The sequence below is a fragment of the Oryza brachyantha genome, chromosome 5, assembly GCF_000231095.2.
Source record: "Oryza brachyantha chromosome 5, ObraRS2, whole genome shotgun sequence".
Lineage (NCBI taxonomy): Eukaryota > Viridiplantae > Streptophyta > Magnoliopsida > Poales > Poaceae > Oryza > Oryza brachyantha.
In genome coordinates this window covers 16849125-16876868 of record NC_023167.2, presented here as the reverse complement: position 1 = coordinate 16876868, position 27744 = coordinate 16849125, and the positions used below count along the sequence as shown (strand labels likewise).

Below are 27744 nucleotides of genomic sequence, written 5' to 3'. Positions count from 1 at the left end.
AGGAGTAGTTTAAAACAAGTTGTCCAAAAATATTACAAGAAATACTTTTTTGGAAAAAAGTAAAACGTGATGCAAATAATCTGTCGAATAGCATTTACTACTTAAAATATTACTGGCAGTGTTTTTATAAACATTATAATTCTCATACTCTATGGTGGGCATTTTAATGGGCCAACTTTTACTGGGCCAATATTTGGCAGTTAAACGAGGTGGGCTCCATATTGGGCTTTAGGCCCAGTTATACATGACAGTTTCTGCAGCGTCAAGTTACTACTTAAACCGGTCAAGATCCTGATTCATCGCTCAAACGGCCAACGACTCTAGAGCAACCCAACAGCTAATTTAAATTTGATCATCTATATCTTTATTTGAATGATCATCTAAAACACTTTCATCCTTCGTATCTTTTTATACTCTAACAGATCATCTATATATGACATCCTATTTAGAGAATTGGAGAGAGAACATCTAAATATATAATTTCTCTCTCCCAATATAGATGACTCCAAAAATAGATGATAAGATAGATGTTATGCTGGATCTTAACTTTTACTCTTTATCCTCTATTTCTAGGATGGAGGATGGGATGGATGAGATGTTAGGGATTTTCTTGGCCTCGAGTACACTGCTACATCTATTATACTGACAGTGGGCCCAACAGAATATTGACCCCACCTGTCAGTCACACAATGGTGCGTCCACCACGTCAGCCACACCTGGAGCGTTTTGAGGTGAGGCCTTCCCTTCCGTTTGAAGTTAGTCAAGCTGCCACTTTGTCCCTCCAACTGACAGGTGGGCCCCACCGGCGCAGCCGAGCACGGCGATGCTTCCTCTCGCCCGCGCGCGCCTGAATGCTTGTCACTTCGCGCCACGGTCCTCACCCGGGCCGCCGCGGCGGCGGCCGGCCAGCCGGCGGCGGCGGGATTGGCGTCCTTGAGGAGCTAGTGGGGTGCCTCGTGCTCCTTTCCTTCGTCGCCGCCGCCGCGGTGCTCTGGTCTTCCTACAGCGCGCGCCCCGGTAGTGGCCCTCACGACGCAGGTGATCGCCGCCGGATGGTGCTCGGCGCCGGCGCCGGCGCGGCGGGTCCGCGAGTCACGGTATTCTCGGCCCCGCTGCCTCCGCTCGGCGGCGGCTCGCCCGCGCGGCAGGAGATGGCGGTGCGGTCCTGGCTGGCTCTTCCGGGGAACGTCAGCGTCGTGCTCCTCGCCGCCCACCAGTCGGCTCACGCGCTCTCCGGGAAGCTCGGCGACCGTGTCACCGTCGACCCAGCCGTCGACATCTCGTAAGCGTTCACGATCCCTGAGCCTTACAGGCAAATCACTGTCTCGAAACTGGATGGCATTTCCTTTCTTGGCTCTCAGGTTCACGGGGACTCCATTCTTCCACTCCATGGTCGCAGCAGCGCAAGCTGCTGATTCCGACATCTGCGTTCTCGCCGACGCCGAGACCGTCCTGCTCCCTGAAACCGTCACCTTGCTGAAACATCTCAGCAGAAGTGATCTCGACTGGTTCATTTTTTCAGTGTCACGCAACATTTCTACTTTCCCCTACCATCTCGCTGACAACGGGACGCAATGGTTAGATGAAGATGACAAAGAAGTCAGCTTCAAGAAGGTACCTTTAATCATAGATTCATATAAAGATAATAGATTCTCATTCGATGCAGTTGCTGAGCAAATGTTCTTCCATTCCATTCGATCCATTTAGTTGCAGGAGATTCAGTTTGACAAGTGGGCAGCAGATGGCAGTGACAGGGGGCTCATTGTGGCGTGGAACAATCCGGGCAGTCCTTTGATTGCAGGAGTGATGCCTTCTTTTCTGAATGGAAGAGGAGCACACAATAGGTGGCTGATTCACGAGGCTCTCTCATCTGATACGAGACTTGTGTTTGATGCAAGCAATCTTGTTCTTGGATTACATCCTGAAAATTTCAGTGAAAGACATGGCATTAGTACTAGCAGAAATGCTAGTTCCCCTGCTGGATCCTGGGAGTATGGCATCAATCAACATCTGGCTACAGTTTATGGATCATATTGCTATGAATTGCCAAGAAGAAACTCTCCAATGCTGTATAAAGTGGTGAAGCAATATGAAGACTATATGTTAAGCAAAATTGAAGAGCTGAACTTGACAGATTCAGTCATAAACAAAGAGCAAACTGCACATGAAGAGGGAGGCAGCCTATGTAAGAAGGAAAACTACTATTCAGTCGCAGTTAGTTTGCCACATTCTTTGGAAATGCTTCTTCAACTTGCTGCCGACAAGAATAGGTCTGTTGTTCTTGCTGTGGCTGGTGCAAGCTATAGGGACATGCTAATGAGCTGGGTGTGCCGATTGCGCCGTCTCAGGGTTACAAATTTTGTAATCTGTGCTCTAGATCAGGAGACATATGAGTTCTCAGTTTTGCAGGTAGCAGACGTGCATCAAATCAGGCCATATTTTCTTGTTACATGTTATTTATGTTTGATTTGCAGATATCCAAATCGTACTAAAGTGTTGAGTTCCCATTTGTAGGGATTGCCGGTTTTCAGAGACCCATTACTCTCACCGAAGAATGTCAGCTTTGATGACTGCCACTTTGGAACCCAGTGCTTTCAGCAGGTGACAAAAGTCAAGTCCCGGATTGTTCTGAAGATCCTAAGACTGGGATACAATGTGCTACTGAGTGATGTCGATGTTTATTGGTTCCACAACCCAGTGTCGTTCCTGCACTCTCTTGGCCCTGGCACATTTGCAGCACAATCAGATGAATTCAATGAAACTGGTACTAGTTTTCACCTCCTCTTTTTGTCCTACTATTACTAACATTGCCTTGTCTCTCCAAATTTAGCCTGTCATATGTTAGATCTTGAAAATGTACCCACTACATGTAAATTGTGCAAATTTCCAGCCAAATGTTCAAATCTGTGGCTCATTGCTGGCAGGACCCATAAACCTACCACGCCGGCTGAATTCAGGCTTCTACTATGCACGATCAGACGGCGCCACCATCGCTGCAATGGAGATGATCGTACAACACGCAGCGAATTCAGGGCTATCAGAGCAGCCGAGCTTCTACGACATCTTGTGCGGGAGAGACGGCGCGAACCGCGCCGGCGCCGACAGATGCCTGGAGCCCAGCACGAACCTGACGGTCGTGTTCTTGAGCCGGGACAGGTTCCCCAATGGAGCTTACAGGGGCCTCTGGGAGAAGCGTCATGTGCAGTCGGCTTGCAGGGAGCTTGGGTGTGTGATCATACACAACAACTGGGTGCGTGGGAGGAGGAAGAAGCTGCAGCGCCAGATGGAGTCTGGGCTTTGGGACTATGATCCAAGCTCTAGGCTGTGCCTGCAGAATTGGAGTGATGCAAAGAGATTCAGCATTCAGAACGATGAACCTGTCTCGTATGATCGATGAGCTTGACAGTTATATTCTCTCCTTGTTTTTTTTATACGACGTCATTGATTCTTAGGTAAGTATTACAATATAACATGGAGATATCAAGATAGTATATAATTATTAATTATTTTGTTATAATTTAATTTATAATTATATGAACTTAAATTGTAACTTACAGTTTTATATATTTGGATAAAATTTTTAAATAAGACAAATGATCAAACGTAAATCAAGAGTCAAACGGTGTCGTGAAAAAAAAAAGTGAAAATGCTCATATGCTTCATGCTTGTTGCAATATAAATTCTGAAACTGAAAATGCTCTGGGATTAATTCTGCGTTTAGTTTTTTCTCTCTCGTTTATTCGACAGTTTGTTTTGCACTGAAAATGGGAGTCGGACTCGTATCTGCATTGCTGTCGCCTGTCGGATTACAGGATATGAACAGTTCCTGCTCGGAGTCGGACTCGGACATGGACGGCCATACATAGCGCCGCCGCCTCCCCTCCGCACAACACGTGCACGGCCGTAGCCTCGCGCCAGTTTTGGATTCAGTCCTGCGTCGTCGTGCTCTTGTTCTCTCGGTGTGGAAGACCTAGGCGCGGCGGCGGCGGCGATGACCGAAACGAAGGCTTTTCCCGCGGCCGCGGCGCCCAGCCGGCGGGACATGAGGCGCCGCTTACGGTTGGAGCTTGACGCGATGCACGGCCTCCTCGGCAAGGCGGAGGCGTTGGTGGCCTTGGCCCGGAAGGACGTCAATGGCGGCGCGGCGGCGGCGGCGGTGGAGCCGGACTCGGCCTTGGCGAGGCGCTCCCCGTCCCGAGACCGCACGCTTCGTCGCCGCGGTCGGAGCGATCGCGAGGAGTTCGGTCGAGCGGGGAAACGCCACTGCCGGAGCGATCGCGAGGAGTTCGGTCGAGCGAGGGATCGCGAGGAATTCGACCGTTCGAGGAATTGGCGCGGCCAGAGCAACCGGGAGGAGTTCGATCGAGCGAGGAATCGCCGCGGCCAGCTGCGTGATCGCGAGGAGTTCGACCGTTCGAGGAATCGCCGCGGCCAGAGCAATCGGGAAGAGTTCGACCGAGCGAGGAATCGCCGCGGCCAGAGCGAACGGGAAGAGTTCGATCGAGCGAGGAAGATCGAGGCAGTGGACGTCGCACCGTCGCCGTGGCAGCTCGAGGAGGGCGAGGTCGCCCCGCAAGTCGTTGCACCGTCGCTCTGCCAACTCCATGTCGACGGAGAGATCGCCGATGACCAGAGCACGGGCATGGACATCGACATCTGCGGCGGCGTCTCTCCCGTATTGGCGGGCAGCGTTCACTTCTTATCGCTCGCCGAGCAAGAAGACGACGAGTTCGTCGACGTCTCTGGCGATGCCTCGCCCGTAGCAACTGGGTCATCTTGCAGAGATGCGTCCTCATCGGACAGCGACTCCGGCGACGACGACGATGGGGAGAGCAGCAAGAAACCAGACACCGCAGGTCGTCCCACTGAAGCTGAGGCCACGGCATCGCCATTGGAGCAAGACAACGAACCGGCCAAGGGAGCAGCAGCATCTCCAGCCACCCAGATGAGGGAGCTCATAGCCATAGCGCAGGAGAAGCAGCAGCTCCAGCGACAGCGTGAGCGTCAGCTCGAGAGGAAGAGGGCGCGCGAGGCGTTGGAGGAGCTGGAGAGGAACGCGCGGCCGATCAGCGACTGCATAGACCCCATGGACATGCGGCTGCTCGGGCTGGACAAGGTGCAGTACATCACCAGCACCGTGGAATCCTCGGAGAGCTCGCGCCGCCCCGGCGGCCTGCTCCAGCAGCTCGGCTTCTTCCTCAAACCAGAGGATCATGGGAGCATTGGAACAGAGCTTGTCTAGAGCTTGGTGGAGGGCATCATGGCATACACCCATGTAGGAGTTGTCACATTGGGATAGATCATGTTCTGATCACCATGGTCTGGTGTTTTTCTTCGATTCTTTCATTTGGTCTCAAGATTGTGAGCCTTGTTTTGAGCAAGCTGTTCAGTGCGCTGTAATTAAAACCATCGATTAATTTGCACCTGATTTGTGCTGGCAATAATCTATATTAGGCGTGTACTGTATTGCTTGTGCGGTGACATGAAGTTCTGAGGTGAGGTGGTGGATGACCAGGCGAGAGAGCAAACGGGTGGATGAAAAGGGAAAGAATAACGTTTGAGGAGGCGCAATCTGCACAAGTCACACTAGGGCCTGTTTGTAGCCAGCTTCTAAGAATTTAGAAAAACTCATAAACATATCTTCTCCAAATTCTGGATTTTTAGTTCATTTTCTAGAATTTATAACTACAGATTCTTAGAAGCTATGGACCGTTTAGGGCAGCTTCTGAGAGAAGCTCCTCAAACAGACCCCTGGTCTTCTCCTGCTTAGGCAACAAGAAAGGTTCGGCGGCGACGCACTTGGGACTCCAAATGACGAGCGTCCGTTATGATACAATCATCACGTACCGTGTGTTATAATGGCACGAGGCCTGAAAGCCACAACTCTTGAGTTCATTAGAGCAAGTTCAATAGTATAATCAGCTGCTGACTAATACTCCCTCCGAACTCGAATTTCTGGTCGTTTTGGACATGATTTAGCATACAAGAAATCATTAGTATAGCTCTATTTTTTCATGTATGCCCATATTAAATACGGCTTGGAGTCTGTTCTTATTAGAAATCTCTTTCCAGTGGATTGGCTAGCACAGGCAACAAGAAAACACGATGTCTTGTGTTCAATCCCTAGCTTTACACTTTTTTTTGCATTTTTGCATGATCTTCTCCGGCGCGACATCCTTTGTCTTGGCCTCCATGCGTGGAGAGATGGTGACGAGTTTCTCTAGCGCGACGTCCATGGCGACGAGCTTCTTCGGCTCAACATCCTTTGGCTTGGCCTCCATGCGCGGCGAGATGGCGACAAGCTTCTCCGGCGCGGCGTCCATGGCAACGAGCTTCTCTTGCGTGACGTCCTTTGGCTTGGCCTCCATGCGCTGTGAGATGGCAGCATCCATGGCGATGAGCTTCCCCGGCGCGACGTCGACGGCGACGAGCTTCTCCGACGCGACGTTCACAGCGACGAGCTTCAAGGCACTGCGAGTTTCATGCTCCAGAAAGCAGCGACCTAGCTATGGAGAGCTATTCTCTGCCGTTGTGCATGGGTGGCTGGTTGCGTTGTGTATGGGTGGTTGGTTATCAACCGGACGCTTCGTACATGGCTGCAGCAGCTCGTGAAACAAAGCGACGTCAAGTTTTAATTGCATTGGGACTGTGTGTTTTGCAGGGGCAAAATGGGTTCAAAATGGCTACTTCTCTCAGAATGAACAGAAAAACGGTAATATGTTCTCCTCCTAGAACGACCAGAAATTCGAGTACGGAGGGAGTAGTCCATTGCTAAAGCCAACTACTAGCACATATCAATGCGTATGATCTAGAGTAAATTGCATCCTTGTAGCCATTTGTACAAGCACATATCAGACACAATACCAACCATATTCCGTTCATTATAAAAATTACAAGGCACTATTATTACATAGGAAAGCAATAAAACACCATAAATCAAAGCACATATGATTCTGAGTAATGAGTAACTACTGTAGTACCATTATTAGGATTTTGTATAATATTAAATAGACATATAAAATCGGCAATGTTAAACAGAACAAAAAAAAAATCAGAACTAGCTTACCATTCTTCAGGATTAAGTTGCACGTGTTGCGTGTTGATGTTGGTCTTGGCAGCTGTAGGGAGAGAACATGCAGATGAACTCGGCATGGATTGCGATGGTGGTGAAGCAAACCAAGTCGGCGGTGGCGTGGGGAACCAAGGACCTCCATAAGGATATGGCATAGCGGAAGGGGTAGGAACACCAGGAGGATACGACGAGCTCGTGACGGTATGCGGAGGTGGCGCAACCTCTCTCTTCCTCCGGCTAGACATGGATGTATGTGGAGGTGGCGCAACCTTTGTCGTGCAAGCAGGAGAGATTAAGTGAGCCGGAAGAGGGAAGGGATATAGTGGGGGCGACGACCTCAATCTACCAGAAGATGAATTTTTCAGGGCGGATTTGTTTCGGGAGAGGATTTCGTGCTCGTGGATGGAAGAGGAATCGGCCTGGAGGGAGATGGCGCGCGCAGGCTTCGTCAGTTGGGGCTGCTCGATCGCGCGCGGGGGAGATCGATACCGCTGGGAGATCAATCGCACCTTGTGGAAGCTGAGGGGAGGAGATCGATCGTGCGACAGGAGGGTGGAAGGGGATCCTGTGCGTACGGCAGGAGGGTGGAAAGCTGAAAGGGGATCGGCTGTGGTGGGTGGGGTCCACAATCGCGTTTTTTATCAACAACTTGGGCTACAAACGAGCTGTAGCGCATGGGAAAGAGCGCTATCGCCGGGTGATAGATATGTCGCCGGCTTGCCTCTCTCTCATCAATTCTCTTCCCTCCACCACGTATGAATACGATGATGTGTCAAGAGCCCGTCTAATCAATTTATTATACCTGCTGTTATGTTATCGTTGAACCACTTACTATTGATGGTTTTTTATGGCAGTTGCACAATATAATAATATAATTTACAGCATTCGCCGTTGCAATACAATCTCTCACACTCAAATCTTTTATACAAGAGGCAAGAAAGAAATGCCGACAAAACTGGGGATACTGAGGGGGAAAGAAGAAAAAAAAATCATAGAATCTGTGCACCGAACTTTGATTCTACCTACTGGAAGTAACCCTGCAGACACCCAAAACCACCTCAAGATTTACAGGCAGGCAGTCACCTTCAATCCTTTGGATCAATTTGCTGCAGATGTCTGATTATGTACAGACCAACAGACCACAGCCATCACTCCTGTCAAGATTCCACTGCTAGCTCGAGCGTCAATCGGAATTGTTCACGGTCGCTTCAATCTTCTGGAGCTAGTACATCTCTTGCCTTCTTAGGGCTTTTTCTTCGTCGGAGTTTCTCTCACCTTCGACGTGCTTCAATAAGTCTCCGTTTAATCTTGTTGTCAAGGAGGGAGACAATGGTGCGTAGATACCTACAACATGAGAAGAATAATGTGATGTTATAAACATTGATCGAAAGAGGTCCAAATATATAATGTCAGGTAGAAAGGAATAGTCAGGGTCACAAACTTCTGGACTGTGGAATCCTTTCGTAGTCCTTTGTCACATGCAACAAAATGGTACCAGATAACACAACAATCAAACCACAGATTTCAGAAGTAATGCTTCCAAGGCTTTGACCAGACCAATCCTGTCCAATCATTAGAGTAGCATGGGAATTGTGTTAGCTCATACATCAACCATTAACTCTCTAAGTAATGGAAAATTAGTTATTGTTACATTTCACTCCAATGAGCTTCAAGTCATCAGCTGAGACAAATTTTATATTTGCCAGCTAACACAAGAGGATAAAGTATGCTCAATCCATCAATTTTTTTTTATGTACTTATGCCCAGTAGGAATGTACGATGAGCAAGAAAGCTGGAGTTACAGTATAATCATTTACATGGGCCCACGTCCATTATTCTTAGTTTTTCATCTCAAGGGATTAAGCTAATGAAGCTCCTAGCAAGTACTAAAATAGTGTGGGGGGTTTTCATTTTTCAATTCGAAGCAACATGAATGCTGTAATAGTGTACTAACTGTAGCTTTAGTACAACAGTTGAGGCGTACATAAGAAACAAAGGCGATGATGACAGGAAACTTTTCAAAGGGGTCCCAACAAGATATGAAGCTAACTAGAAATCAAGGATATTCAGTTTCTTAAAAAAAAAAGAAATATAACTTGGATATTGACATCATCTACCAGATGAAAGGCAGCAGTAGAGAGAACAAAGAACTGGATATATGATGGTAAGTACACAAATATATTACCTTGAACATTATGACACTTGCAAGTATTGTTAGTGTTGTGAACATTACATAATAGATTGGAGATACAATTGCAGTATTAAATGTATCAAGTGCCTGGTGAGAAAAGGTAAAGTGTAAGTATCTGAAGGTTGCTAATGCAATAAGACCTTCCAGCCATAATAGAATGTATGACTAAGGAATGATGTTCAAGATTCATTTACAATTTTTAGACACTAATACAAGTGTTTTCAGTGCAATGCGAGGGAGTTTTGCCTCAAGTAGTCAAGTAGTTATCCAGATAATGTAGGCAGAAGTCATTGAACTGAAAATAATAATAGAAACAGTATCTAGAATGGAATGGTGAAGAAATACTAGTATTCAGTACAATTTTGTGAAAACATCCTATTCTTTTGCCAAATATTTGGTTCTGTTATTGAGAAGAACGACAGAATACAGCTCTTGACATGTTTGGTATAGTCATATAGCAATAGTTCTAATATTCAGATTGGTTCTTTTAGTTTCACCAGTTAATCAGTCCCTGAATATTTATTTTAAACTTTGATAGAGCATATAAATGATCACAAACCGATAATACAGTACCCTAAGTGCACTAACAGACAGATGGATTCATTAATGTACTATGCAATTCGTAATGGATCTGTACAAACCTTGTTCAAGTAATTCATCTGCGTTAGCACACAAGTGGCCACAACAAGCATAAAGAACCAAGTCTCTGGATATACCAATTGATTTGTCCCCTCAAACGTCAACTTTAAGGATGTACCAAGAGCTTTAACACTCATTACCTGAATATATAGACAACCATTAGCACTATCATAACTGAGAGTAAAGTCAAATAATTAGGCATAAAACATATGATACTGCAAATGCTGGCAAAAGTGACATTACCGAAAGAGAACCCATCAAAGAGCAGATGGCAGTATAGATCAACACATTTGACTGCCCATATAGAGGGGAAAAATGGAACACTAGCACAAAGACCACCACTATAACTGAAGCAACATAGAGCAAGAAAGCTGCAAAGGATGATGAAAACATCTCAATAAACAGATTTCACTTACTTAAACCAAGAAAAAAAAATTAAAGGGTATCAGGAACAGCAGAATCACACCCATGATATAACGATGATTCTTACCAGGCTGTATTGCCATGTTCCAAATTTCCCTCACTGAAGTAATCTCTTGCTCCTGCGGAGCGTGGATAACAATCACTACTGATCCTGCAATGCACATCACACAACCAAGAACACCGAGCGCGTGCAGCCTCTCATTCAAGATAAAATGTGCCAGCACTGCACTGAAAGTGAAGACACCAAGAATACACATACCACTTTCAGTATCATTTTCAACAAAGGGCAATTTACTAGGTAGCAGATTTTCTAGTGTAAAGCTTCGGTGCCTAGAGTCGGAGTTACCAAATTTTACGCTAAAAATTTGGTATCTCCTGGTACTTCGCAAAACCATAGACTTTTCCTTTAACTAAACAATTGCAAAGAGAATTACAATTTGTTGTATGTACCTAACAATTATGCTCAGTGCTCCCAGAGGAGTAACAAGAACCGCCGGAGCGAATGCATATGCGACGAAATTGGCAATTTCTCCCACAATCACTGAAAGGATACAACTTTGTTCAGAATCATACCGTAAACAAATATTGCTCTTCCTTTGTTGTATTAAAATTGCAGGAAAAGAAACAAAACCTTACTGGTGATCATGCCAACCCACCACAGGGGCTCCAGGAGGTACGAGTACCCACCAACCCCTGCACAAAACCAACCAAAAAAGGGAGTAATTTTTCAACAGGTTAAAATTCAAGAACAGCGAGGTGGAACAGGAACCAGAACTGGGGAGGCGACCTGCGCGGATGCCGGAGGCGACGGCGGCGCGGCGGAGGCCCTTCTTCTTGATGATGAAGCTGGCGCCGATGAAGCCGCTGGAGAGGAGCGCCAGGACAATCCCCTTCACGTTGTCCGTCGACAACTCTTGCCCTCCTCCTCCTTCCATCCCCGCTCACCACTGTCCTCCAATTGCGACCCAAACCCCTCAGATTTCCTCCAAATCGCTGCTTCTCCCGACTGGAATGTGGTTCTTGGATGGCTTCCGCGTAGGATTTTGTTGCTTGGAAGGAAGAGCGAGAGCTGATTGGCCAGGAGGCTCCTGCTCCTCTCTGCAGCCTCTGTACAGCTACAGGGTGGAGGAGGAAGAGAGGAAGAAGATGCCAAGGAGGATTACGAGACGAAACAAAACACGCTGATTAGGCGTCGTTTTCTTTTGCTTCGACGATGGAAAATTTCTTGAGATTGTAGCGTAGCCTCGTTAAACTGGCTCCGTGAGACGACGGGCTGACGGGGGATGGTCGTGGTCGTAGGTAGGACCCACCTGTCAGAAGAATATTTTTAGCAGGAAAAAGTATCACAACGATTGGTTTTAGTTCGTGTCCTAAAGTGGCGTTGTTAATATTTGCTAATTTATAAATACTATTTTGTGTATTTTGGATTGAAGGCAAATTTTGATAAGCCTACAAAGAATCCGCTGCTTTAACGGTAACTTATGATATTTTGGTTTTACTTCCAAATGTAACTTTACCAAATTAAAATTGGTTATGCCAAAACTTACTAGTAAAAATTATTAAGGTGGTGTTTGGCTTTAAACCAAATCACCTTAATATAGTGTTTTAAATAATTCAGATTGAAGGATTAAAGTATAATCTATTTTTTAAAGTTATTAAAGGGTATAGACGTATGGGGCATTTAACTATTTGTCACTCTTAAGATAATAATATATTGGTTGCTTGTTGTCTTGGATAATAACATATTTATGGTTCGTTGTTTAGGTAGGATAGAGTTTGGGTTATAAGCTATCCCGTCATGACAGGATGACTTGGGGTGGTGGTTCTGTTTTCGAACGGCATATCTTAATGGTAAATTTTATGGTACAAATCAGAGTAGGGGAAAATAAAATAAAACTATATAAAGCGCAAACATTAAAAAGAGTGGTGCTTGCGTTGCGCTTCTAGATAAAAGCATAATCACCATGTGAAGCACAATTTTGCAAAAGTGTTAGGGTTTTCACGGCAGAAATAAACGATTAACTTCCAAACAAAGAATGACTTCCAACAATTGCAATGAAAATCCAGAGTCAATTACACCACCAGAATACCAGATTGGCAGGCGTTGACAAACGGTAAAAAAACCAAGGGTATAATATCATTAACTCCCATAAATAGATCCTACTAGTACATCTCAAGAGCACCATGCCACTAGACACATGAATTCAATCGTCAATTGAACAAGGCTTTGAAGTGTTGTAGGAAAAGTAACAAAAGTATGATGTTCACTTGTCGGTCATGAATCATAATACATGTTCAAACATTTACCATAACTAATGGCAGAGACTAGCATTGTACAACAAAAATTTCAAGGTAAGTTGCAGACTAGTCGAGATGTCAATCAGCTTAATGGTGGCTGCTCAGAAGGTGGGTATCGAAGCATAAGATTAGCATGGACAACAGGTTTGATCCGAAGGGCTCTATTGGAATGGAGTTGTTCTACGCATAAGCAGCTTGTGTGTCATTGCCGTAGCACATCTCGTAGTTGAAGGACTTGCTGTCGTTGTTCTGGAGGCAGCATACTGATCTGGTCAGGTGACATGCTCAAGACTTGCTGTACGAGCATCTTTTCCATCTCAGGTGTCAACTGATTCAACGACAAACAGGTGAATGGTTCATTCTATGGAAAAAAAGGAGAATAACACAACAGATGACACAAGTTTTAACAACAGGCGCACTTACAGGTGCTTCAGGGCGAGCTGAATGGATACCACCAATTCCTTGGGTCATCTGTCCAGGCAACCCAGGTAGATGCCCAGGAAAATGGGAACCAGCTGAAGATGCTTCCGCGTTACTCCGCCCCCATGGAGTTGATCTATCCATTTGCATGCTTTGAGAATTGTAGTGTGATGCGGCATGTGAATTACCCTGTTAAACAGAAAGATTGCAGGAGTTATTTTACCCCTAAGCATATGATGACAACATCACACGAAAGATGAGACCAGTAGACTCATAAGTGCAAGTGTGCAACAGTAAAGCTGTCCAAGCAATAGACAGATGATAACTTTACCAAGCATTTTTTTTATAGGCTACACGAATTTCCACAGTACATGTTTATGAGATAAAAGATAAGAAAAACCATTCACGTGCTACTTCATTAAACCAAAGAGTAATGTAGAATTGTAGATCATAGGTCAGTACTCCGTATATATAAAATCCCATCATCAGTCATAAAATAACCACCCCATAATAGTAGTAGGTCATAGTTATCATTCGACAAAATTTAAATGTACATGATACTAAGACCTAAAACTCTTGTGATGAACTGATCATATCTTTAGTATTAGACAAGAAAGTGTACCTGGTATAGCTGGGGTGGTGGCTGGTTAGGCAATGGTGGCGGTTGATTAGGCAATGGTGGTTGACCTGTAAGGAAGGAAGTTTGTGGGTTCCCACCTGGCTGAAAAATTGCAAATATGTTTTGATGGTCAGTTTGCAGATCATAGCTTCAAGATTTTAGGAAATGAAGATTTGGCGCAGAATCTTACATGAAACATTGGTTGTTGCAACATGTGCTGAGGAGCATTTGTATGACTCAGACCAAATGAACTGGTTATTTGCGGATGCATCTGATGTGCGAAGGGCTGCATGTTGGGAGGCCTAGGCAACTGGGGCAAGGGTGGTTGTAACTGTTGGTTAAACATTCCAGGATTTTGCAAAGGTTGCTGTGGCTGACTATGAACTATTGGCATATGTGATGGAATATTTGAATACTGTGATGGAACATGAGGAGGTAGGGTAACATTTGGATGCTGGGATGTCTGAGTTGTTGATGCAGGAGGCATTTGATGGATAGGATAACCTTTAGCTTGTGCTGATTGTTGGGGGTTGGCTGACATAGCTGGGAGGTCCGAAGATGATGCCATGTTAGATGAGCCAGATGAAAATGGGCCAGATTGTTGCATGTTCTGCTGATTGGCAGGTAACTGAGGTTTGGGGAAGCTAGCATGATCTTGAACTGTAGTTTTAACAGATGAAGATGGTGTTGCCTGCAGAGCTGTAGGTTGGGCCATGTCTGAAGATTGTGCCTGTGATACAACAAGAACTTGGTGTTGTGATGAAAATCCCATTTATTATAAGCAATTCAAATGTAATGTAAAGAAAACCTGACTAACTTAATTTACATACAGTTTTAGGAGTTTTCACCATTCCAAGTACTACTTGTGCCTGCAAGAAGAAATGGATATAAGGAAAACATTCTGCAGAAATGCATACATGAAATTATTGATTGTGCAACAGAATGTAGTTGGATGTAGCATACATACATGATGCATGATGCTAACACCATACTAAATAATTTTATACTGTTGTGGCATATATCAAGTCAGATTTTGCTACATGAACTAGAACACAAATGTGTATACGAGAAAATGAATGTTCTGAACAAACTGCTGGGAAACTAAGGTCAAATATTATAAGAAGCTGTCGACTCAAATGTAGATGATTTGCTAAATAACAGAAGTACTGAAATACACGGTAGACATTCTTCTTCATACAGTTCTTTCACATAGAAAGAGTGGGACTTGGTGGACATATTAGGCTAAAACTAAGAAGTGAACCACAGCACTTTATCATCATTAATACACTATACCCCCATGGACTTATTGGAATTTGGAACACCGAATTCATCGTGTAAAGAGCAGCCAACACAGCTTTTGCTGCATAAAGTCCATTTTATCCCCATGCGAACATGAACTCGGCCTAACTGGATGAGCAAAAAGTCTCACCCTTCCTGTATTGGTTAAGCGACTACCAGCTAGATTACCTTACCCTGTAATAACATGAATTTACTGCTTTTGTACTAACCATAAACGAAATCCTACGCTTAATAATCGGAACGAAACTTCACAAAACCCTAAAAATCTCGAGATTTCCAGAGCGGTCGCACCGAGGCACCACCACGTCCACCTTTCTCCTACAGAAGAAATAATCGAAAATCCACTAGAGAGCGCAGCGCAGGGGATGCGAGGAATCTCACCCGAAAGAGAGCGCGGGTGACGTCCGGGTTGTCGACGAGCATCCGTCGCACCCTCTCCTGGTCGTGGTCGATCATGACCTGCGCGGGCGGCGGCGCCGAGCGAATACCGCAACGGTAAATAGGTGAGAAGTTTGAGAGTTTGAGAGAAACCAGCGACGATGGAGAGAGAGATAGAGAGGCGGAAGAGGAATCGGGGGGCCTGGTAGGGTTCGAGGGTTGGGGGCGGGGCGCGCACCTTCATCTGGGACATCAGGTCGTACATCTCGGGGCGGGACATGGCGGAGATGTTGGCCGCCAGGGCCTCGCCCGCCGGCTGGTTCGCCGCCATGGGAGGGGAGTGGTGGTGAGAGGAGCGGCCGGAGTCGATGCGGGCGGAGGACGCCGGAGGCCGGAGGGCGACCGTGTGAGGAAGAGAAGGTTCAAGCTGCAAGCCTGGAACCCTGAACTGCCAATCCGGCCCAATAACATACGGCCCAACAACTTTCTGCGGGCCGGCACGGTGGAATACCATTCCGGCCCAACTGTGCTGTCCACGGAACTCGAGATTTTCAATTCTAATTTTAGTTTTGATTTTTTTTTCCAAAATTTATCAGGCTTCACGCCTTCACTAGGGGCTCGGTATTTTTACTCTCCACTGAAAGGTAAACCCTGGTGGTTGGAAGAGCTTGGTTTAGGGATGACAAAATCCCAGTCGAGGGCGGGGCCCTGGCAATTTTTGCCCCGCAGGGAGTTGGGGCCGGGGCCAAGGGACATTTTTAACCCGTAGGGATTCCCGTAGGGTCTTGAAATAGTAAAAAGATAGAAAAATCCAAGTGATTTGTGATGTGATATTGTCATGTAATCATGTCATAGTGACCCTTATTTTGGATATTTATTAAAGTTCTAGTTGTTTACATTTATACTTTCGAAATTATGGTCATATTTTTGTGTATTACTCTATTTAATCTTGTGATGATTGCATTGATATCTCTTTTATTTTTGAGGAATTCAGGCCCCGTTCAGGGGCAGGGGCCCAGCAGGTCGGGGACGGTTTTCCCCCCGAACTTCGTTTCGGGGTCGGGGTCGAGGCCGGGGGCGTTCCAGCACTCCCCGTCCCCGCCCCCCCCCCCCCCCCCCCTTGCCAACCCTAGTCTGGTTTGTGTAGCTTGTTGGTGGGTGTAAGTTATGGTTTGTGCACATGGGTTTGAAGGATTTGGTTAGAAAAATTCCACATTAACCCTTTTTTGCCTTTGAGCTCAAACCTTATGGTTTTGATTTCCTTTGAAAAGTCTAATGCATCATCTCTCTTCGTTTTCTCTCTAACTCTATTCTAATAATATGTTTTCTATCAAGTTTGTATAAAGTGCCCAAACAACCCATTGGACATTATAATAATATATTTTTAGTTCTTTGTGGAATTGCAAATTCAATTATATGGAGTATCCAAACATCACATTTGACATCTACTTACTTAGGCACGCACTCTTCAACTACAGCTTCTATCCAAATACAAATGCAAACCACGTAGACATAATTTCGGTGTTTTATCTTTATCAGAGGATGAGCTCCTTCAGCGAGAGATTATGGGACATCTTTTGTGTTTGGCCCAAGGAACATGGGTGAAAGCGCTAGATTGGAGGTGGCGAAATGAAATACACAGACACAACAAACGTACAAATTCAACTTTCACGGAGGCGTAATACCATATTCCCGTGATGTTTTAATGATTTGGTGAGATACAAGTCAGCCCAAACTAATGCTCGAACTTCGTATGTTTTTTTTTCTTTGAAATTTGTAACTGTATGATTATGATTTTGCAAAATTTAAGGTATATCATTGATATCTCACTGATATATGTGACACACGAGTCAATAACACATGAATTAAAATGATTTAATAAAATTATAATGGCAGATCGTAATTTTTCCTTTTTTTTGGGGTTGTTTGAGCTTGATCGATCCCCCTCTCCCTTTGGCATGGTTCCTTTTTATATAGTCTTAAAAGAGGGCACCCGGCCTTACATGCAGTAGGTGGAGTGGTGGACAAGTCTTTCGTCCCAAAAAGCACCTCGATGAGGCCATCCACTAGCCTGGAGCCATAGTAGTAGACCGAGTTATTGGGTTCCAGGCGTCGAGCGCCCGAACACTAGCGTGCCGGACCCTCCAAGCCAGGACGCGGCCGAGTTCAAGGACACCGTGAACTGAGCGACGGGGAAACCTTGGTTCTCATATCTGACAATGTTGCAATTATATGTAATGCATTCATGCACATTACAACCAAACAAAACTGAGCTGTTAGCACGTTATTTGCCGTCATTCAATTTACATCCACACAGCCAGCCAAATACAGCCATTTGGAGGAAATGTGTTTTTACACCATAAAAGATGTATCGATCAGGAAATATTCAAGAAAGCATCATTTCAGCGCATGCTGACAGCTAGTGGCGTGCGACTATTTTTAGTAGCACTGTTAACACTGATTACATTCAGCCGTGATCTCGAAGAAAAAAAACGCAGTCAGTCTAAAATGGTCAACAAATTGAATCCTTGAACTACAAAATGGCGATTTGATGGCTGACATTTACCGAAATGCTTTGCAACCTAAACTGATAATGTTGCATGCTATCATTTCAATTTTTCATCGCATTCAACAGCTTGACTTCAGGTGCTTGGACAGAAGGCTAAACATGTTCTCCCAAAAAGTAAAACTAAGGCAAAAAAACTAGGATAGATGAGTCAATTGGAGCTTCATCCTTCCTGCAGATTAGACTCATTATCGTCGCCATATGCGCCCCTGATGTTTCTGCTCTTGCATACGCCTGTAAGATGGCAAGATGATGGTCATTTACAAGAAAGTACTCGTAGGTAAACTGTTGTAGCTTCAAACGAGTCCTCAAAGGTGGGGATCCTTTAATTACATGTATTAGTTAGGAAAAACATGAAACCACATGTAAATGTAGGTACATCTGAATCCAGTAATACATAGTGCTTCAACAAATGCACGAGGCATGATAATTAATAGACAATAGGATAGTCAACTAATGAAATCATCAATCTTGGTTGTACATTTTGATAGTGGTCATGCCTAGACTCAGTAACAAAACATATGGAACACCATTCTACTACCTTTTACAACTAAATTTAGGTTTTATAAATTTTCCTAACAGAATTTTCAGCTGCAGTTTGGTCATAGCATGGTTCCACTTTGGCTCTTTGAGCATAAACTTACTGGCACAAGGTGAAAACATTAGACCCCAGGCTTTGTAAAGATCAGAAATCTAAGCCCAGGTTAGTCAGGCAAAACAATAAAATACTCTTTAAGCCCTAGCACATAGAAGGGGAATTTTTCCTGTGGAAACTGGGAGCATCAGATTTACATGTGCTATGTCAGCCCATATGCACCACACGAGGTACATCCACAAGTGAATTACAATGAATACCATGTGTTGCTTTCATAGAAGTCATGCATATACTCACAATGCCAGGCATCTTCTATTAGGATGAAACATGATCTTACCTCTGGTGTTCCTTTGAACGCTCGATAAACTCTGCAGCGACATCATGACCTTGATAGGAAGCAAGCACAGTCCTAATATCAGCAGGTCTAGCCATGGCAAGATCTGCAGCACATGTTGGGCTTGTCAAGGTTTAAGCACTTTGATTCCATAATACAACAGGAAGAGCCACCTAAAAGGCTAAAACCACATGGTGTATGAAAGGAGAAGGATTGGAACACCTACACTCTAGAAATGGGATCAGATCCAGCAGCTGGGTGTCATCAGCTTCAAGTTTCCAAGGTTTAATCGTAACACAATTTTCTGGCTGTAAGCAAGATTCAAGAGCATGCCCACTGATATAGATAACTTGCGCAGGATTCCTATTCAACTTTGACAAATCCTGATAAGAAAAATAAGATCAAAATATAAAGGATAAATCCATATGAAAATGGAAGTTGATGCTACAACATGCCTTAGTTAGGTATTTAGTCTTTGCCTTAGTTAGGTATTTAGTCTTAGAACAGTTTTTGTGCATGCACTGCAACAGATTGATTGTCCATCCACAACATAGTGAAGTTAAAAATATTATACGTTGGCTAGCTGATGAACGAGTGCAGGAGCCAGGTCGATGATGCAGGGTTCACATTTTGGCATGATTAGGCAACAGGAAGGGATGGGGTGGAGAACAAACCATCATCACTGACATCTCAAAGAATGAAATATTTAAAGGAAGTGAACAAGTATGTGCCTGCCCCCACATTATTAATATGCCTCACAAATTTACAATAGAAACGTTTTCTATAATCAAGACACCGGTATTCATTTACAATATAAAGATTGCTAAGGTGCTTCTGCTATCCTCATTTGCATGCTTCAGTCCCCCAATTTTTTTAGGAAGCTAGGGAGAGTCCACAAGTCCACATGCTTATTTTGGAGTACATAATTAAAAGAAACATGATAGAATGGAGATGGAACGATGAATAAGAATATAAATGTAAGATAATCACTATTCAGGTGGGGCTCTATAGAAAAACATAAAGAAATGCATTTCATTGCCAAGAACACTAAGTCAATCAATCCAATATGCTTACCCGATAATGTTTACCATCTTGATACTTAGTTGCAGGTCTTGACAACCTGCCTGTGATGAAACCTTTTGTGTCCAGCCTTTCAAGCACAGGGTCAACATACTGCACATATAAAAATATATTATAAAAAATTAGTATGGCATAACACTCTAAAACACATTACATTGAAAAACAGTTAAGATCAATTACCATAGGCAACTGATCAGAATACACAACAACTTCATAAAATTTTCCCATGTGTTCTATAAAAGCATCAACTCCTGGCCTCTTAAAGGTCCTCCATCCTCTTTCACGCTGTACAAGAAGAAACAATATTATTATGGCATTCCTGGATAACACAATAAGAAACGTGCAAAAGGATAAGAAATAGCAAAGCATTTTAAGCATTAGCCTTCAAAAGGGGATCATGAAAACACATGAGCATGATTCTAATTGAGGTCAACATTCATTCAACTGTGTTATAACTTTCAAGGCAATGGAAAATCTTGCAAGCAAGCTAGACAACAACGTATAAACAACTAGGTAGAGAACCAATTTGGGGTGCATACACTACAAGTTACACAATATTTGCTTCTTTTTGAACAATACAAGACATATCTTCTTAACATGTTTGAAAGATGACAATGTGTTAATGGAAATGAAAAGAACTGCAAAGAAAAATACAATCTATAAATTAAAATAAGTGTATATTACTCATTAGCTTGACAGTGTCCGATGGTGGATAAACATTATGCTTGTGTTATGCATTATTAACATGTAATAAAACTATATGATGGAGCAAAATGAACCAATTGGTAGATTCCACTTCTACCTCAGCAGGTTTGTGGTAAATTATCATGTGCAACATGCAATACTGATTTCTCCTACATACAGTGTCCAACAAGGTTATATTTAAGGGAAATGGACTCTAATCCCTCAAGGGGGTGTCCCCTCATTTTTGCATGTCAACCAAATGTTTTGAAAAATTTGACAATATAGGTTAATGTGTGATATAGCACTATGATTACCGCTATAAGTTGTAATAGAAAGAGAAAATTTAAACTATGATAACCCATACATATATCCAAAGTCATATTTCTTTTCTTTTTTTTCTTTTGCAACTTGTAGGAGTCAAATTTGATCTGGCGTGGGGGTGTAGTGCTATATCATACATTAACCTATCCTGTTAATTTTTTTCATTTTTTTATAACTATTTAGATGACATGCAAGAAATGAGGGGATATCCCCTCAAGGGTTTAAAAGAGTTTGCCATATTTAAGTCTAGTGACAAATGTGCTTCATGCATATTATCTGATAAGGAAAACAAGCTTCACTTAGTACACATTTTTCCTGCGTGGCTGTATGATGGGATAAGAATTGATGTCTGGACTAAAATAACGGAAGTTATTTTCACAATAAAGACAAATCTACATCCTGCCCAATGTTTAGCTCATATTACTGAAAACAGAGTTTGCACAATAGACAAAACAACTGAATTATCTTCTTCACTGCACCTGCCAATCAGAGTAAACAAGTGTTTCGTTCAGATCGAGAACTAAAGTGAAGATATGCTGAGTTTGAGGTTCTAGATCTGGTAGCAATTTGTCTGACGTGGGTTCAGCAAAGCCCTGAAACAGACATAGCAAGTCAGTTGTAAATATTAACTCGAAACATTTGTAACGAATGCTGAGAAGCTTATAATTTGTAACTAACCCGAATATGATCCTCAATTGTGTGTCTAACATCCATGTAGAATTCTATTGCTGCAACAGGAACTACAATAACAAATTGTACAAAGTGGATATTGAGAAGGAACCAAATAGGTATGCATCAACAAACTAAGATGAGATTCTACGAATGATATGGAGTGTAAATATATTCAATCTTAGAATAGTAATATGTATAAGGCAAGCAGGAAAACACCATATTTAATAGGAAACTTTGGTGATTATTTTTATAAAGGTTTACACAAATCTATATATTAAGGGAACTTATTCTGTTCTCCCACTCTCCCAGTCCCAGGAGACCAGGACTACACACTGCCACATAAGATATGAAACTTCAATGAGAGACTTAAGTATGTATGCATTCAACAGAAGTACAGCACAGTTCCATTGCATCCACTTATGGAAATTCTGTAATCAGTGACTACCTACAGTAGCATACATGCAATTTACTGATATAGCTTAATCGTGCATCATTATACATTTATACAGAAGATCAGAATACATACAAGGCACATGTCATAAAATGTACCTTTCATAGCCGTTGAGTACACCATAGCCTGGATTTTCTGCACCAGAAGAAAGACCACAATCATTCAAGTATTAGACATAGTCCACACTCCACACTCAATAGAAGTTATTCATTGCTGATTGCTGACAACAGATCTTGCTCTTGATCTAACCAGAAAACGACAATCATTTTTGCCTGCATGTTTCTATTTGACAGCAAATCGCTCTCAACATAATCAGTTGTACACAGTTTGATTGAAGGCATAAGAACACTAGAACTACCAATTGTTTCGGGATCCTTGCTTTTGAAAGCTTTCTTTCATTTCATGCATTACAACGAACTGAGCTGAAGGTGACAATAATATCATCAGGGTCACATTCACCAGCTAATGTGCCAATAGAACCCTCCCTCTCATGCCCCAGTGTTATACAGCTACACTAGCCCCTCACAAAATTAAGTGTTACACGGCTACACTAGCCCCTCACAGAATCAATAAGAAAACGATGGAGTAGGTATCCTAAGATCCTAAATGTCACTACCTCAAATTCGGAGGCATTCTCCGCAACAGAGCGAGGCGTAGTCATGCTCTTCCTGAACTCAAGCGTCTTCTGATCCACCTCCTCGAGCGTATAAGCTGCACACAAACGAAACGGAGACACACAGCACAAGTCAAACGCGGCAAGGGAACCAAAAAATACCCAAACGAGAACACCTCCTAGCGCGAGATCGCGACGGGAGACCGCGGGATCGTACCGTAGCTGGAGTATCCCGCGGCGCCGAGAGCACCGAAGACGGTCGCCAAGGCGCCAAACTTCAGCGGGCCCCACCGCTTCCGCGGCGGCGCTGGCTGCTCCCCTGCGCCGGCCGAGGGGTCGGACTCCGCCGCCGCCGCCGCAGCCTGGGGCGCCGAAGCCGAAGAGGCGGTGGAGAAGGGGAGCACGGCGGCGGGGGCCCGGGGGAGGGAGAGGAGGGCGCGCGATCTCGCCATCGCCCGGGTCATGGCCGCCATCGCCGCGCGGCTTGCAAAGGAAGGAAAGGGGGGAGGAGGAGGAGGAGACGAAGGCACCAAAAGAAATGGTATTAAAAAATTAAATCGCGGGGTGGGGTTTAGGTTTTGGTTTTTAGCGGAGGGTTTAAGCGAGAGAAAAAAGGCGAAGCCGAGCCTCCTGCGGTGGAATGGAAGTCTGGAAGACGGTGGATGCGAAACTCTGCGGCGCTGTCGGTTCGGCGCGGATAGGCCCATCCAACATACGGCCCACTAAGTCAATGTAGCTAGAGTAGGCCGAAATATAGGCCATGTACGTGCATAGGGGGAATTGGCGCTCTCGTATAGTATACTACGTATATAATTTAGGCATATAAACTTTATACATACAGACTTTAGATATACAAATGTACATATATACCTTTATACATAGAAACTCTTCTCTATGAAAATCCAATAGATACAAATATTATATATACACAAACATTATAGATATATAATAAATACATTGAAATCTTTATATGTATAAATTTAACACGCAAACATTATACACATAAAATATAAATATAAATTTAATATATATAAAGTAAAAAATACATGTTTTGGCCTGTTTAGCCTTTTCGGGATTTGGGCCCATCTTAATGGGCCTGAAGAATGAGCACCTTGTGGTGGACTAGACGGCCTAGGGGTGGTCACAGCCCACAGGCCCTTCCACACCCAACTTAGGAGTACTCATTTATTTTCAGCCCACAAATACCTATGTACAATGTAAATTCAACCTCATCACTTAAATTTTGTAAACTGGAATTTTGGGCCCGTTACCAGGCCCAGATGGACCACGTTTCAGGCTCTGGGCCACTTTGTCAGTGCTGTGTAGCAGCAAACACTGATGAATCCTGAGTTTCCGACAATCATTAATGGGTTCACAAGAACATCACCGGTAGTGATTTCGTTTATTGGTTTCCAGTATAGAACAGATAGATCAGTGTTATCCAATTATCGTTGTAAGAACATTTCTAGCACATGTTTTGTCGTATCATCCATTCTAAAAATAGAGTACGCAGGGGAAAATGACTTTATCTCGTTCTTCGAAAATATAACATCATCCATATTGGAAAAGAAACTCTATATTTTGAGTTTCTTTTTTCTCACTTTATATTTCAACGTCTAATGTGAAGAGAGGAGAACAAGAACAATACGAGATGAGTTGGTTACAAAATATTTATGAAGGATATGATATCTATGTTTTGTTGAAGAGATAATTTATATGTAAAGAAAATCTATTTTAGATGATCATCTAAATAATAATATTGATGAACGAATTTGGATAATGAGATGTAAATGCTATAAGATAACGTAGTTAAACGGGAATATTCTCAGCTTCTCATCCATGAAATTAATTAGATAGCCAAGTAAAGAAGATTATAATTACCGTGCCTCATAACCAGTTGGTTGATGTGATTAGCACCCAGTTATCGAAATCTACCTGATAGAACTGCAGGAATTATTATATTTCTTTTTTAAGCACTTGTTTGGCTCTAAAATTAATGTAATTATTGAAATTATGAGAATCGGAAAAAATTTTATATTAAGGTGCAAAATTTAAATTCAAAAATAATTTATAAATAGTACGAGAGACTATCTTTATCCGTCCCATAAAAACTAAACCTAGAACGAGAGGCAATCTTTTACTATTAATTTGGACAGAGTTATAGTTTTAATAAAAAGAAGCGAGGATAAACTCCACTGCAAGGGTGCGTTTAGATTGAGAAAATTTTTGGAACAAATATCACGTCAGACGTTTGACCAGATGTCGGAAGTGTTTTTCGAACACAAATGAAAAAACAAATTACAGATTCCGCCAAGAAACTACGAGACGCATCTTTTGACCATCATTAATCAGTCATTAGCACATGTTGGTTACTGTAACACTTATGACTAATCATAACCTAATTAGACTTAAAAGATTCGTCTAACGATTTCTTCCATAACTGTACAATTAATTTTTTATTCTATTTACGTTTAATGTTCTATTTATGTGTCCAAAAATTTGATATGATGTTTTTTGGAAAACTTTATAGAACTAGGGCCTAATATGATGAGTATAATAGGAGTAGGAGTACTATCGTACATTCATACTATATTCGTAGTCACATCTGCTAAAATTATGGGGACCATATCTACATGCACGCATTCATGTGCACTGGTCCCAGGACACCAGGGCGAAAGATACAGCAGTGTGTCCTGCCTGCATCTGCTCTGAGAGCTGACGACGCATGCATGCCAAAACCCTAGCCCCCTACAGGCCTACGCAGAAGATGCAGAGTTGATATAGCTCTTCAGGTTCATGAGGGTCCGTTTAGTTGGAAAAAAAATTTAGAAGAGAAGTCACGTTGATGGTTATATATATTTAAAGTATTGAAGACAGTTTAATTATAAAATAAAATTTAGATTTTACCTGAAAATCACGAGACCTATCTTTTGAATCTGACTAATCCATTATTAGCACATGTTGATTACTGTAGTACTTACGGCTAATCATATATTAATTAGGTTCAAAAGATTTGTCTCATAATTTTTTCCATAACTTAGTTTTAATGTTCATGTATATTTAATATTTTATTTAGATGTACAAAGATTCGATGTGATATTTTTGGGAACTAACCATGGCCTAACATTCATATCTTTTCATTTTTACCTATAGTTATAGCTTATAAGTTATAAGCTACAATTATTTTTTTAATCTTAAATTTAAAGTTGATTTTTATGTTTTTTACCGGAGTTTATTTTTTAGCATTAGCCTTTTAGATTACTAAGAATATGTATATAAAAGTTGTATTCTTAAATTATTTTTCGTTTGCACCAAAAAAATACAGGTTCCAAAGAAATAGAAATCTATGCTTTATAGCTTTTGGCTTCTATTTATCTTTTTATCCTCTAGCGCCAACTTTATATTCTCAGAATTTAGGTGAAAATATAACTAGTAGTATTATACTATAGGAGGGACTATATGATTTTAGAGAGAATTTAGCTAGGAAAAGCTCTTCCAGACATAGCCTTAATCCCACAGCCACGGGACACCCACCCAGTCGAGGGTGCCTCACCACCTCATGACATTTTCTTTTCCCTACATATTACATATAAAGCTTTTGACATTTTTCTACTAATAACAATACTGCGTTTCCTAAACCTTCTTTAACACATTTTGAAAGAAAGCTTTCTAAATCAACCTTTCAAATTTAAAACACTTTATTTAAGTTCGTGCAAACTCGAATAGGTACCATTAATCATCTTTCATCCATCGGTCACTTTTTAGAACAGGCTACTAGCCAACTACGGCGGCTCCTCTCACGGCCTGACGCATGTGTACGGTGTACCCGCTACCACCGTTGCGTGCAAAGAAAGATTTTCTGGTTTTTTGGTATCTATATAATGATATTACAAATAAAATTAACTACTACAAAATAAAATCTAGTTTTAAAATATGACATATGAACAGATATAAAAATATTTTTTTAAAAAAGCACAAAAAACATGCATGCAAAATTTAATAGAAAGAACCGACATAAAAGAAGACATAAGATTCATCGCACATAAGATTCATCCCAGATGGCAAATTTTAATCCGAATTCTCTAACATAGTGAACAAAAGTCACAAAACGCACGATAACATGTGTCTTACGCTACAATAATCTGACTTTAAACACTGTAGCTAAAGTGAAAAACAGTAAACATACTTTAGCATATGTTATGTTTATCGGTGCTGTGCGCTAGTTGGAATAGGGCTAAAAACACACCCAAAATCACGCGTGCTATGCATGTCAGACTTTTGAACGGGAAGAAAATCCCGTTCAGGCAAATTTATGGGCTGGGGTACTGGTCAGCCGGGTGGGCATTGGATCTCCCGGGCATCAATGCACGCAGCAGCGGCAGCGCCTGTGACAACTCTCTCTCCCGCATGCCATGCGTTTGTAAAGCTCGGAGGCGACGGACACGCCGGCGCGCCGGGCCGGCCTGCCGCCCGTACGTACGCGCGCGTCTCCTCGGCGCGGGGCACAAAAGCCGCGCGGAGCAGCTGCCTGCCCCCGCATGCCGGCCGGCCGGCCGCCCGGTGTGCGCGCTCGTGCGTGTGCTTTTGCTCCGTTTCGGTGTGATTTCTCCGCTGCTTTTGCCCCGTTTTCATGTGTTCTCCCTCCGCTTTTTTTTCTTCTTCTACTGGGCATGAGCTCATGCGTTGCGGCATTTTTTATTAAAAATATTATTAATATATTAAAGTACAACTAATAAAATAAATATATATGTATATATATATCTTAGTTATTCTTTTAAAAAATAAAAATAAATTGGTGTTGGATAAGGACTACTATCTCCGTACCATAATAATCTATTTTTTTGTTTTTTAATATCCAACGTTTAATCATTCGTCTTATTTGAAACTTTTTTGTGATTAATATTTTTATTGTTACTGGATGACAAAATATAAATAATATTTTATATATAACTAATTTTTTAAGTATATATACAAATTTTTTAAATAAGACGAATGGTCAAACGTTGAACACGAAAAATAAAAAATGAGGTTATTATGGAAAGGAGGCAGGTGTCCTTATCCAGCACCAATTAATTCCGGTACTGTCACA

General features: G+C 42.7%; 5 protein-coding genes across 6 annotated transcripts; 2 read left to right on the top strand and 3 right to left on the bottom strand.

Annotated features, from left to right (window-relative positions):
• Window positions 1-1052: 1052 nt before the first annotated feature.
• On the top strand, window positions 1053-3479 carry LOC102721842 (beta-arabinofuranosyltransferase RAY1). The gene is made up of 5 exons (XM_015837175.2): window positions 1053-1282; window positions 1362-1614; window positions 1708-2409; window positions 2515-2764; window positions 2925-3479. The coding sequence occupies exons 1-5, from the start codon at window positions 1053-1055 to the stop codon at window positions 3395-3397; spliced, it is 1908 nt and encodes a 635-aa protein (XP_015692661.2). The 3' UTR covers window positions 3398-3479.
• A 386-nt stretch (window positions 3480-3865) lies between these two features.
• LOC102721556 lies at window positions 3866-5417 on the top strand. The gene is made up of 2 exons (XM_040524651.1): window positions 3866-4239; window positions 4345-5417. Exons 1-2 carry the CDS (start codon window positions 3992-3994, stop codon window positions 5240-5242), a joined length of 1146 nt encoding a protein of 381 aa, XP_040380585.1. The 5' UTR covers window positions 3866-3991; the 3' UTR covers window positions 5243-5417.
• Window positions 5418-7868: 2451 nt separating this feature from the next.
• Window positions 7869-11520, bottom strand: LOC102703685 (probable magnesium transporter NIPA6). 2 transcript variants are annotated; one of them, XM_006654576.3, is made up of 9 exons: window positions 11113-11520; window positions 10962-11018; window positions 10776-10866; window positions 10393-10553; window positions 10146-10273; window positions 9905-10042; window positions 9258-9350; window positions 8514-8634; window positions 7869-8416 (listed from the first exon to the last, which is right to left on the bottom strand). In XM_006654576.3, the coding sequence occupies exons 1-9, from the start codon at window positions 11258-11260 to the stop codon at window positions 8295-8297; spliced, it is 1059 nt and encodes a 352-aa protein (XP_006654639.1). In that variant the 5' UTR covers window positions 11261-11520; the 3' UTR covers window positions 7869-8294. The 2 variants fall into 2 exon arrangements, with proteins under 2 accessions (XP_006654639.1, XP_015693271.1); XM_015837785.2 differs by lacking the exon at window positions 9258-9350.
• Window positions 11521-12402: 882 nt separating this feature from the next.
• LOC102703399 (cleavage stimulating factor 64-like) lies at window positions 12403-15730 on the bottom strand. The gene is made up of 7 exons (XM_006654575.3): window positions 15578-15730; window positions 15343-15420; window positions 14493-14531; window positions 13853-14392; window positions 13666-13764; window positions 13047-13232; window positions 12403-12951 (listed from the first exon to the last, which is right to left on the bottom strand). Exons 1-7 carry the CDS (start codon window positions 15668-15670, stop codon window positions 12826-12828), a joined length of 1161 nt encoding a protein of 386 aa, XP_006654638.1. The 5' UTR covers window positions 15671-15730; the 3' UTR covers window positions 12403-12825.
• Window positions 15731-17823: 2093 nt separating this feature from the next.
• On the bottom strand, window positions 17824-23175 carry LOC102721279 (mitochondrial import inner membrane translocase subunit TIM50-like). Its single transcript, XM_006655415.2, has 10 exons — window positions 22873-23175; window positions 22659-22753; window positions 22141-22177; window positions 21598-21659; window positions 21399-21512; window positions 20095-20199; window positions 19909-20007; window positions 19061-19217; window positions 18838-18940; window positions 17824-18139 (listed from the first exon to the last, which is right to left on the bottom strand). The coding sequence occupies exons 1-10, from the start codon at window positions 23126-23128 to the stop codon at window positions 18094-18096; spliced, it is 1074 nt and encodes a 357-aa protein (XP_006655478.2). The 5' UTR covers window positions 23129-23175; the 3' UTR covers window positions 17824-18093.
• Between the last annotated feature and the right edge of the window lie 4569 nt (window positions 23176-27744).

What these genes read in the sequence shown, in the direction of transcription:
- LOC102721842 (XM_015837175.2), top strand. Translation starts at nt 1,053, where the DNA reads ATGGTGCTCGGCGCCGGCGCCGGCGCGGCGGGTCCGCGAGTCACGGTA. An exon ending in GACCCAGCCGTCGACATCTC is followed by an intron (nt 1,283 to 1,361) that starts GTAAGCGTTCAC and finishes CTTGGCTCTCAG; the next exon opens with GTTCACGGGGACTCCATTCT. An exon ending in AGATGAATTCAATGAAACTG is followed by an intron (nt 2,765 to 2,924) that starts GTACTAGTTTTC and finishes CATTGCTGGCAG; the next exon opens with GACCCATAAACCTACCACGC.
- LOC102721556 (XM_040524651.1), top strand. Translation starts at nt 3,992, where the DNA reads ATGACCGAAACGAAGGCTTTTCCCGCGGCCGCGGCGCCCAGCCGGCGG. An exon ending in GGTCGGAGCGATCGCGAGGA is followed by an intron (nt 4,240 to 4,344) that starts GTTCGGTCGAGC and finishes GCGCGGCCAGAG; the next exon opens with CAACCGGGAGGAGTTCGATC.
- LOC102703685 (XM_006654576.3), bottom strand. Translation starts at nt 11,260, where the DNA reads ATGGAAGGAGGAGGAGGGCAAGAGTTGTCGACGGACAACGTGAAGGGG. An exon ending in AGATGAATTACTTGAACAAG is followed by an intron (nt 9,351 to 9,904) that starts GTTTGTACAGAT and finishes TTTTCTCACCAG; the next exon opens with GCACTTGATACATTTAATAC. An exon ending in AAGGATTCCACAGTCCAGAA is followed by an intron (nt 8,417 to 8,513) that starts GTTTGTGACCCT and finishes CTCATGTTGTAG; the next exon opens with GTATCTACGCACCATTGTCT.
- LOC102703399 (XM_006654575.3), bottom strand. Translation starts at nt 15,670, where the DNA reads ATGGCGGCGAACCAGCCGGCGGGCGAGGCCCTGGCGGCCAACATCTCC. An exon ending in TCACCCGCGCTCTCTTTCGG is followed by an intron (nt 14,532 to 15,342) that starts GTGAGATTCCTC and finishes TTCTTCTTGCAG; the next exon opens with GCACAAGTAGTACTTGGAAT. An exon ending in TGGTGAAAACTCCTAAAACT is followed by an intron (nt 14,393 to 14,492) that starts GTATGTAAATTA and finishes GTTGTATCACAG; the next exon opens with GCACAATCTTCAGACATGGC.
- LOC102721279 (XM_006655415.2), bottom strand. Translation starts at nt 23,128, where the DNA reads ATGGCGGCCATGACCCGGGCGATGGCGAGATCGCGCGCCCTCCTCTCC. An exon ending in GTACTCAACGGCTATGAAAG is followed by an intron (nt 21,660 to 22,140) that starts GTACATTTTATG and finishes TTGTTATTGTAG; the next exon opens with TTCCTGTTGCAGCAATAGAA. An exon ending in TTGTTTACTCTGATTGGCAG is followed by an intron (nt 20,200 to 21,398) that starts GTGCAGTGAAGA and finishes CTTCTTGTACAG; the next exon opens with CGTGAAAGAGGATGGAGGAC.